This window comes from Prionailurus bengalensis, chromosome A3 (assembly GCF_016509475.1).
Source record: "Prionailurus bengalensis isolate Pbe53 chromosome A3, Fcat_Pben_1.1_paternal_pri, whole genome shotgun sequence".
In the NCBI taxonomy this organism is placed as follows: Eukaryota; Metazoa; Chordata; class Mammalia; order Carnivora; family Felidae; genus Prionailurus; species Prionailurus bengalensis.
Window position 1 is genome coordinate 1,339,643 of NC_057354.1, and position 10,775 is coordinate 1,350,417.

Here is a 10,775-nt window from a genome sequence, read left to right on the forward strand (position 1 = left end):
CGTGGGCGCTTTTTGTGAGAATGGAGCCCAAGTCGCAGCTGGTAACTCTCGGGTGAACCGTGCTCCCTTCTCCCGTCCCCAGGAGAACTGTGACCTTTGTCACTTCGCTTGTTCAAAGGCAAGCGCGTGGCCCTCGGCAGTCTCCTCACCCCACTGGTGTCGGCACACAGGAGCCAGCGTGTCAGGAAGGGGGATCCTCAAGGAGCGGGAGGTGTGCTGTGCCCACGCCAGGGCAGAGGGTCCGGAGGCCCCGGGGAGGCTGTGTCTTGATGCGGAGGGCTACCAGGGTAGGGATAGAGGGCACGGAGCCAGAGAACGCCGCTGACCTTGCTCGCCGAGGCACGACACTGTGCCCCATATCAGCGTGGGCACAGGTCCTGTCTGGACCCGGGCCACGCCACGCCCCTGCTCCTCCCGCTCAACCCACCCAAGGGGGCGGCGCGTGGGTCCCCAGACTTAAACTAGTGACAAAAGGCAGCCAAGGGACAGAGCGCCCGGCTCCAGAGGCCCCGGGAGGCTGCGTGGTCAGGGTGCTCGTGTGCTGGGGGGCGCCCAGGGGACACCACCCCCGGATTCCCGAAGAGCAGTGCCCCTCCCCTGCCCACTCACGGGATTGCTGCCCATGTCCAAACACTCAAAGTCAAATGAGTTTATTCAGAAAAGGTTTCGGCACCAGACTAAGAAAATGAGCCCCCATTCCCGCCCCCCCCCAGACCCTTGAGGGCCAATTTACAAAGATGGGGGGCGGTGGCTTGGAGGAGGGAGGCAGGAAGTGCGCTGGAGGTAAGGATCCCCAAGTCCCTGGCCTTCCCAGAGCGCGGATCTGCTCCTTCCACGGCTGCGGTGACCAGGAGGGACAGACCAGTACTGCTCCGTGCTGACAACAGCTGACCACGTGGCTCCCCAGACCCGCGGCAGGACGGAGGGCAGGATGCCCAGGCGGCCCTTTCCCTTAAGGCTTTCTGGGTTTGGCCGCAGGCCCCGCCTCTGCTTCCCTATCTACCGAGGGTCCCGCGGGGGCTGAGCTCCCAGGGGCACCCTGCTCTAGCTCTGCCCGGCCACCGGCCTCCTCCACCCCATTATCCTCCTCTCTGGCCTCGGGCACCCTGGCAGGGCGCAGCGCCGGGCGGGGGCTGGGGGCTCGGCCCCACCACCGGCACCCAGCGAGTCGCCGCTCCCGGGGCCCCGGTCCACCTTCCTTCTCTTCCTCACCTCCTCCACCACCTTGGCCCCCGGCGGGGGCTGGGGGCAGGGCTGCTCGGCCTCCCCCGGGGCCCGGCTGCCCGATTCCTGGGTCCCCCCGCTCAGGCCGCCCTGGCTGAGGGCGCAGCCCTCCAGGTTGAGGGCGATCTTCTCCACGTCCGAGGCGCTCTGGCCGCCCCGTTCCCCCGGGGCCTGCTCCCGCCGGCTGGCGTCCAGCTTCCTCTTCTTGTTCTCCTTGGGGCTCGGGGGCTCCGGGCCCCCCTCCCCGCGGCCGCCCGCCTCCCCTTCCTGGCCCCCGGCCCGCCCCGGCGCGCCGGTCTGGCCCCCCGAGGCGCCGGCCCCCGGGAGGGGGTCCGGGGAGCTCCCCTCCCCCTCCCCCTCCCCCGCGGGCAGGGGCGGCCGCAGCCTCCGCAGCTTGTCGTGCGGCCCCCACACGAACTTGCGGCGCGGCCGGAAGTGCTCCCACGCGAAGCGCAGCAGCTGGCGGCGCTGGCGCGGGCAGCGCACCGTGAACACGAAGTAGTCCAGGGCGCTCTGGCGCACGGCCGGCAGCTCCTGGCGCACCAGCGTCTCCTCCAGGAAGAAGCGCGCCAGCGGCGCCTGGTAGCGCTCCAGGCCCAGCTCGCCCAGGGACTTGAGGATGCGCGTGATGCGGAGGTTGTTGTGGCTGTGCCTGGGGCCGGGAAGCGGAGGGGCGCTGGCGCGGGGGGCGGGGCGCCCCGCCAGGGCCCTCCCTCCTCCTCCCCCTCCCCCCTCCTTACTCCCCTCCCCCCCCCCTCCTCCCTCCCCCTCCCTCCGCCAGGCTCCGTCCCACCCTCTCGTCCCCCTGGCGCCCTCCCCCTCCCTGTGCCCCACCCCAGTCCTGGAGAAAAAGGCCTGTGTGCTGGACCCTGCAGGTGGGGATCCTGATGCATCTTTTAGAAGGGGGCTGCCCCCTGGGCCCTGAAGATCTTCCCCCACCCCCCTGCATGGCTGGAGAAGAGCCGGAGGGGGACCCCCCCCCCCCAGCACGGGACCTGTTACCCACGTCTGTTACCCACGTGCAGGGGCACTGGTGTCATCAGCAGACCCACCCCCTTTACCTCCTCCCCATCCGGTGCCTCTCACCAGGGAGGAGGAGGGCCGTGCCTACCAAGGTGAGGGTGCTATGGGCATCCTGGCCCACACCCAGGCGGACCCAGCGCGGCTAGCAGTGAAACTGACCGGCTCTCACGCCCCTATCAGTGGCACCACCCCCACCCTGCAAACACGGAGGGTGTTCAGAGAGCCTTTAGTCACTTGCCCCAGTGGCCCTGGAGTCCCTCCTCCGCCGAAGTGCTCCCCCCACACCTGCCTGAAACCTAGCGGCCCCATCCTCCTCGGTTGTGGTGGGGGAGGGGCGGTCCTCACCAGTTGAGGTTCTGGAAGCGCTTCTGGTAGTTCTGTGCTCGGCGCACCTGACCCGAGCTCCTGTCTTCTAGCTGGATCCCGTAGAACCCCAGCATGAGCTCGTAGGCCTGCACAAACCGCTCCCTGACCTCCTTGCAGCTTTTAAATGCCTGGAACACACCCCCGAGGCCAGTGGGGAGCCCAGGGGTCGTCACCCATACGTCGGGCTGGCCAGCGCCCCCCTCGGGCCCTGATTCTTCTAAAGGGCTGGACTCAGACTTTCAGGGTAAAACGCCAGGGCGCAGGAGCCCGGACAGGAGTGAATAATGAACCTCTCTAAGCTGCCTCAGAGTCTCACTGGGGCCTGAGGCGCCGGCTTCACCCCCAGGGGAATCGAGCTCCGGGGAATCATGCGCCCCCACCGCCCACCCCCGGGCTGAGCACGTGGCAGGAAACACGTCCTGTCCCCCCCCCCCCCTTGTCCCTCCAGGAGCGTCTGCTCCAGCCCCAACCAGGTGTGATGAAACTCCCGTCACCATGATTCTGCTCACAGCCCTGGCTCTGGGCTCCCCGATTGGAGGCAAACTGCCGGAGAGAGCCAGATTTCTCTAGAAGCCTGTGAGAGCACCAGGGGCAGAGGCAAGGGCCAGCGCGGAGGGGAGGGGCTCCCCGGGACGGCTTCCCAGCGATCAGAGCTCACCTCAACCTCCCGGAGCGTGAGGGGCTTGGCATGCCAGTTCACTCCAGGTTCACGCAGAGGAAACAGCCTGTGGGAGGCACGGTTACAGGTCCGTCGGCGGCAGGCACGGGCTCCCAGCCGCGGCGCACACCCGCGGTGCCGGGAGGCTCACCAGCCTCTCTGGGCTCACGGCTCAACTCTAGGAGGGCCTGGCTGGATGAACATGTGGTGTGCGCTCTCACGAGGCAAAGCCGAGGCGTGAGGGGGGGAAGGCTGCAGGGAACCTGTTACGGGCCAGGGCACCCGATGGGTGCACACGCGACTAGAGGAGTCGTGCGTGTGCTCGGCAGCGAGCCGGTCTGCCAGTGCTGCCCAGGGCGTTCCAGGCAGTCCTCCTAATTCTTATGCTCTCCTTGCGTCTAGTCGTCAGTGCTGCACAACTATCCCCCACGATGCGCTGTGCCCAGGAAAAGGCCCCCGACGTGCCATTTTCAAACGCACACTGTGTTTGTGGGGCAGCGTCAAGGCTCTCCAAGGCAGCCATGCCAGCAAGGATCACCTCAGGCCACTGTTCGAGGCCTGTCACTGTCAGTGTCCAAGGGGCTCTGCGGGCCCACGAGGCCTCTTGGCACCGGGGCCCGTCCCGTCCCAGGAAGCCGGCCTGTCTAAGGCTCTTCCTGCGCCCCACGCCCACCTACAGCCTCAGAGGCCGCGCACCACCGCTGCCCTGCGCCGCCGGGGCCGCCTGCCCAGTAAACCCCACCCCGCCAACGGTACCTGCTCAGTAAGCCCCGCCCCATCGAGGGCGCCTGCTCAGTAAGCCCCGCCCTGCCGACGGTGCCTGCTCAGTAAGCCCTGCTCCGCCCCGCCCCGCCAAGGGCGCCTGCTCGGTAAGCCCCGCCCCACCGAGGGGGGGGCCTGCTCAGTAAGCCCCGCCCCACCAAGGGCGCCTGCTCGGTAAGCCCCGCCCCACCGAGGGCGCCTGCCCAGTAAACCCCGCCCCGCCAACGGTACCTGCTCAGTAAGCCCCGCCCCACCGAGGGCGCCTGCCCAGTAAACCCCGCCCCGCCAACGGTACCTGCTCAGTAAGCCCCGCCCCACCGAGGGTGCCTGCTCAGTAAGCCCACCCCACCGACAGTGCCTGCTCACAAGCCCCGCCCCGCCGAGGGCGCCTGCTCAGTAAGCCCCGCCCCACCAAGGGCGTCTGCTCAGTAAGCCCCGCCCCGCCGAGGGCACCTGCTCAGTAAGCCCCGCCCCGCCGAGGGCGCCTGCTCGGTAAGCCCCACCCACTCACCACTGGATGTAGGAGTGATTCTCTTCCAGGACGTCGTAGTCCTCCCTCCAGTTCTGAAGAATGTCTTCAATGAAACAGCCTGGGGGCCCCACGGGGTAAGTCAGTGAGGAGCTGCTAGAAGTCCCCCCACTTTCCCTCCCCTCCTCTGCTGAGGACCTCGGGGCTCTGAAGCTTGTGTCTGTGTCATGTGACCGTAACCCCCCAACCGAAGCCCTCGGTTTCTCTGCAGTCCGACACGGGCTCTCCGTTGCTGCCTGAGCACAGACCCGAGTGAGAAGGGCCACGCTGGGCTCGTCGGGCCGGAGGGCCCAGGAGGACATGGGGTCCCAGACCCCCACCTGCCTTTGCAGAAAGGGGGCCTCACTGCCCCCTCCAAACCACAGCTGGTTAGCTGGAACCCGACCTCAGACAGAACCTCCAGCGGAGCCCCACCCCCCATGGCCTGGCCTCCTGTAGGGCGGCCACTGTTTCCAAGGGCCAGTGACTCTCTGAGGCCACGTGTCCTCTGCTGCAATTGTGCTGCGTTGTAGTGGGAAGGCGGCCACGCCTGAACGAATGCGCGTGGGTGGCTTCCCACGGACTCTCCCTTATGGACGCTCACAGTTGAATTTCGTGTCACTTTCACATCACAGAACATTTTCCACCTTGAGTTGTTTCCAACCACTTGGAAATGGAACAATCACTCTTACTCGCCAGTTTACACGTGCGGCTTTCCCACCAAGGCAGCAGTAGTGAGCGACACGGCCCTTCCCAGGGCGTCCCCGCAGCAGCCTGCAGGGGGCGCTGCGGGGCAAGCCGAAAACCGCGGGCCCAACAGGAAGCCGTCCCCAACAGGGTCCTAGTGGGGCCACAGACGCCCCCCGGGACAGGGCGCAGGCGGCCCAGCAGACGCGCACCGTTGGGCAGGAACCGGATCTCGTTTCTGTAGAAACTCAGGTTTGGCATGTCACCGTTGCCATCCCGTTCTATCAAATCCTGAAGAGCCAGAGAAAGTTGCCGGTGGAGACATCTCCAGAAATAGGCTGCCTCCGAGGGCCCCTCACACTAGAACGTTCGGGGAGCGGGCGTCCGCTCTCGGGCCCGTGAGCCTCGACATCCTGAAGGCTGGCGAAGACCCGAGTCCCCAGCCGGGGCCCCTCGCCCTGCAGGCGAGGACCAGCCTCCGCACTGGGAGGACAGCAGCTCCCTCTGACCGCCACCTTCCCTCCTCACCAGCGCGGGCCGGGCGGCAGGTCCCCTCCATCTGTACCCCTAAAGTAGCCTAGGGGTTGGCTGACACTCACAGTGCGGAGGGCAGGGGCGGGGGCCACGGGAACGCCACCGACATGGGCCCCGACCCGCGGGCCGACACACGGGGCCACATGTGGCTGCGCCACTAGCTGGCGCTGCTCCCCTGCTCTAAAGGCTCCGAGACAGAGGCGGTCCTCCTCACCCCCCTCCCCCGGGGGGAAGGAGCCGCAGTCCCAGGTGGGCCATGGGACCTCGTCTGAGGAGGGGGGTGACGGGACGTCTTGTCCCGATGGCCTTCTCCCGGCGGAGGGCGGGAGACTCCGTCCCGGGCGGGCTGCCGAGGTGTGCGGGCGCCGAGGCGGCTACGTACCGGGTAGTGGTGCCGGTACCTGCGTGTGTCGCGCGCGGCTCGCCAGTTTCGGGACCCCGTCGTCCTGGCCTGGGGAGAGAGGAGATGGGTGAGACCCCTAGGGGAGGCCCACCCCAAGCCAGCCCCTGTCCCAGTGAGGGCACCAAGGACGGGGTCCGCTAGCAACAAAACCGGAAGGGACCAGAATGGGAGGAACAAGCCCTGCCCCCTGCTCAGCCCCTGCCGCCGCCCCCCCCCCCCCCCCCCCCCCCCCCCCCCCCCCCGCTCCCAGGATCCCAGGCTGACCCGCACGTTCTTGGGGCGCAGCACGGCCCCGGGGCCCTGGCTTCACTGCCTCTCCGGTACTTGCCAGCTAACTCCATTTGGACCGCAGCCCCGGGACTCGCCCCTGGTCCCCCTGCCTTCGCCAGTGCTTTCTCTGTGTACGGTGCCCTAAGTTGTCACAAGGCTTGAGTCTCCAAGGGCCGTGGCCTCCCAGCCTACAGCCCCAGGAGGGGCCCCAAACACTTGCCTGACGAAGAAATGAATGACCAAGGCCCAGGGAACCAGCCTGGCCCCCGCCCAACGCTCGTCGACCAGACCCCGTGTCTCCGGGCCTCCGGCCCTATGGGAGAGCCTGCGCAGGGAGACACAGGGGCTCCTCGCTGCCCCCCAACACCTGCAGCCCCTATCTCTGCAGGCCAGGCTCCCCGGGTCCTGGGAGGGATAGAAGGTAACTTCACGGCTAGGACGCTGGGTAAAGGTGGCTTCACCCACCCTCTTATAGGGTGGGAGGCGTGAGCGGGGCTGAGCCTGGCCTGAGGTCCGACAGAAGCCGGGGCAGGAGAGAGGGCCCAGGCAGGTACGGCTCCTGGGCGTGACTCCACCGGAGACCGACCGCTCGTCCCAGGGAAGCGCCTGGGTCCAGGATCCTGGAAGGAACACTGCAAGGGGAGTCAGGAGGCCAGGCCTGTCCCTGTGTCCCTTGGCTCTGACCCCCTCCCCACTCCCCAAGATGCTGCAAATGGTCCTGAGCTCCAGCAGGGGCCTGGGGGTGCCTCTCTGCCCAATTTATAGACCAGGGCCTGCTGGTGATGTTCTTGCCTACCAGCCAAGGGCCCGAGGAGACACCGAAACTCAGCAGGAGCCGGCCCCACTCACCATCCCCAGGTCAGCCCCACGGGCGCACAGAAGACACAGCCCAGGACAAAGTACCAGACGGCTGGGCCCCGTGTAGAAGTCAACGACTGTGGCGCCTCTCAGTGGCCGAGGGGCCAGCGCACTGCTGTGGGAGTGGGGCTCACGGAGTTACAGCAAGGACAGCATCCTCTCTCAATGCGTGCCCCAGCCGGTGGGCATCTGCCACGGAAGAGCCAGATCCCTGCCCCGTGACCCCTGGCCACTGCCCAGCCTGCTGCCTCCAGAAACTCATGCCTGCCCCAAACACCGCCTTCTGGCCTCCCTGGCAGGCCCAGGAGCCCGTCCGGGTCCCTCTCCCTGACCAAGACTTCACCACACAGCCAGCTAAACCCCAAACCAGAGCTCTCATCTGTCTGGGGGAGAACGCAACCCAGAGATCACACGGGATGGAATTCAAGACCCCATAGACACGATGCCACTACATCATCCTCCAAAAGTGACAGCTGTCACCTAAGTCCCGGTAACACCTAGATCCCCAGCTGGGACCACCCTGCACTGGGACAGAATGTGAGGCTCAGGGAGTACGGGCCCCTGGTATTGAGTGACCCTAGTAACAAAAGTAACCAGTGGTGATGAGAAGAAAATAAATCCGTGGCAACAAAAGTAACCGATCGTAACAAGGAGTATCACCAGTGAAGACAAAAGTAACTGCTGGTCACCTAGGTAATCAGTAGTAACAAAAGTAACGGCTGATAATGACAAATCAGCAGCCATAACTGCCAGTAGCTGGTGCGAGCAGCCCTGGCTCAGGCAGGTCACATAAATGTGGCCTCCAAGGCCACTTTCGAGAGGGTGGGAGGTCCCAGCGGGTGGGCGCTGCACCCAGCCAGGAGTGGTGGTGGGGGTGAGGCGGGCCGGGGGTGGGAGGGAGCAGGGCGGGGCAGAAGCAGGGGGCACCCAGAGGCAGAAAGGCAGGCAGAAGCAGGCGGCCGGCACGGAGAGCTGGGATCTATTCAGAGGACAGAGCCAAGGGCCCGGAGGCGGGAAGTGACAGAGGCGACTCCAGAATGTGCCCAGGGCATCCGCTTGAGGAAGTATCATCACACCGCACGGATCTGAGGGTGGCCCCGGATCTCCCCGCGAGGTCCCCCCCCCCCCCCGGACTGGGCCGGAGCTGGGAGGCGCGGGACGGGGCGGGTCTCAGGGTGTCCAGCGATCCTGAGGGGGGCACCAGGGGGCCTGGGTCGGGGAGAGAGCAACAGCTGGAGAGGGAGAGCCAGGCCCCAAGCCGGGTGTCCGGGGGCCGGGAGGGGGGGCGGCCTTCCCGGAGCGGGGCCTCACCCCCACCTCGCGGCGGCCGGGCGGGCGCCCCCCGGGGCTGGGCGCTGGGTCCCCGGCGCGCGTCGAGGCTGCACCTGGAGCGCGCCGGGCCGCGCCGCCGGCGCGTCCTCTTCGTCCTCGTCCTCGTCCTCCGCGTCCGCGTCCCCTGGGGCGCCGGCCTCGCCGTCCTCGTCGCCCCCAGCGCTCGCGCCCTCGCCGTCCTCGTCCTCGTCCTCCTCCCAGGTCGAGTCGCAGTCCGGGTCGTCCATGCTCGGGCGGCGGCGGGACCCGCGCTCCGGCGGAAGCGAAAGTGAGCGAAGGAGGAAGCGCGGGGGAGGGCCGGGGGCGGGGCCGGGGCGGGATCGGGGCGGGACCGGGGGCGGGGCCGCCGGCGCCGTCCGCCCCGAGAAGGCCCCCCACGCTCCGAGCACAGCCCCTCCCGGAGAACGTCACTCCGGAGGACGCCCGCCCCCTTCCTCGCTGGGATTGCCCCCAGGGTGTCCCCCCAGGACCCCCCCTACACGATATCCCTTCCCTTTGGGAGAAGACACCTCCCCCAGGATGCCCTCTGGAGTATACCGGCTCTACAGGTATGTCCCTGGAGGATGCTCATCCCAGAGAATCACCCCAGAATGCCCCTGAGTACAACCTCCCCCCAGAGGAAGACGCCTACCTGCTGGAAACCCCCTCCTCCAAAATATCCCCCTTCCCAGAGGATGTTCTCCTGGAGGAAGTCAACCCACCCCCTGGAGGATGCCCACAGGAGGATGTCCCTCCACAGGGCTGACCCCAGGAGCATAACCGCTGGGAGCTGTCCTCCCCAGAAGGGAGGCCCCCCCCAGGATGCTCCCACGCGGGATGCCCTCCAGGTGTAGGCTGGGGCTGTGGTCTCATGAGAGGCTCCTTTGGAGAGCAGTCTGCTTCCACGGTCCCCCAGACTGTGGGCAGAAGTCATTCTCGGGCGGTGGGACACGGATCCTCGTGTCCCTTCACAGACGGTTCACAACTGGGCAGTTTGCTTCCATAAGGCCAGCAGGAGGGTCTCTTTCCAGTGTGCCGGGAGTCGTCTGCACCGTCACCGTGGGCCTGGCCTCTGCCCCTTTGCCACATCCTATCAGCGGTAAGGTAAGGTGCTGCCTAGAGGGAGGGGACGCATGAATGACTGGGTGACTGGGGTCATCCTGAGGCTGCTCAACACAGGTGGCCCTGGTTAAACATCCCCTCGGGGGCCTCTCTGGGCGCTGGGGGCAGCCGGCGGTGGCCGCCCTCTTCGCACACATTGGCGTGTGTCAGACAGCTGAAAATCACCTGCATTTGCAAATTCCCCAGTGACCTCCCACAGATTCCCTTAATCTGTGCCCTCACATCTGCTGGTGGCCGCGGGAGTTCCAGCAAAGTTGGAGACCCGCCCCTCAACATGCAACTTGGGAGTGGCCGGCCCAGGTAGTATTTGGACTCTGTGACCACCGTGCACCTTCAGTGTTTCACAGCATTTTCGCTAAAACCAAAGTCTGGCCTTCTGACGGATCTAGCCAGGAGGGTAACTCCCGGGGTCGACGGGGTAGAGGGTGAAGGCCAAACCCAGCCCCCTGGGGTCGCTGACCTCTCCCAGCCCTGCCAGCGGCCCCTGGGCCTCAGGGCTGCCTGTGACAGCTGAGAGGGAGCACAACCTTCCGACCTTGGCTGTGGGCACAGCTGAGGGCCCTTCTTGATGCGGGCCGTCCTCATCCATTCTCCGGGTACAGTCTCACCTGGCTGGAGCCTGTGTACACACGACCTCACTCTCTAAGAGGACGGAGGTGCCCCCCCCCCCCCCCGGAACGGACATCTGGGCATTTCTGTAAAAGGTGTGCCACCGGTGGGCGGGCTAGGTTTCCTGGGCAGCGGGCAGCCGACGCGCCTCTGGCGGGGGCCGCGGGGGCGGATTGCCTCCCCCACCCCCTGGGCCTCACCTCCCGCTTGCCTGACTTGCAGGTGGCCCCGCGAGGCCCCGGCCAGGACACCGGGCAGATGACACCGGGAGGCCCTGACGCAGGTGTCCGCGTGTCCGGGGCGGCATGCAGGGGTTTGGCTGCTCTGAGGGGCACTGCGGTGGGGAGGCTGTGCCTCTCCACGGGCCGAGCGGCAAGCCTCCCCGCCGCTGCCTCCCACCAGGGCGGGGACGACGGACCCTCCCAGACGCTGCCCGACTT

The 10,775-nt window shown here is 67.0% G+C and overlaps 1 protein-coding gene across 1 annotated transcript; it reads right to left on the reverse strand.

Moving 5' to 3' along the window:
* Positions 1 to 634: 634 nt before the first annotated feature.
* OGFR (opioid growth factor receptor) lies at positions 635 to 8,928 on the reverse strand. Its single transcript, XM_043553505.1, is given in 8 exon segments — positions 635 to 1,099; positions 1,102 to 1,876; positions 2,593 to 2,741; positions 3,272 to 3,338; positions 4,545 to 4,623; positions 5,441 to 5,519; positions 6,145 to 6,213; positions 8,679 to 8,928. Coding segments are annotated over 8 exon segments (1,539 nt in total). The 5' UTR covers positions 8,853 to 8,928; the 3' UTR covers positions 635 to 952.
* Positions 8,929 to 10,775: the final 1,847 nt, after the last annotated feature.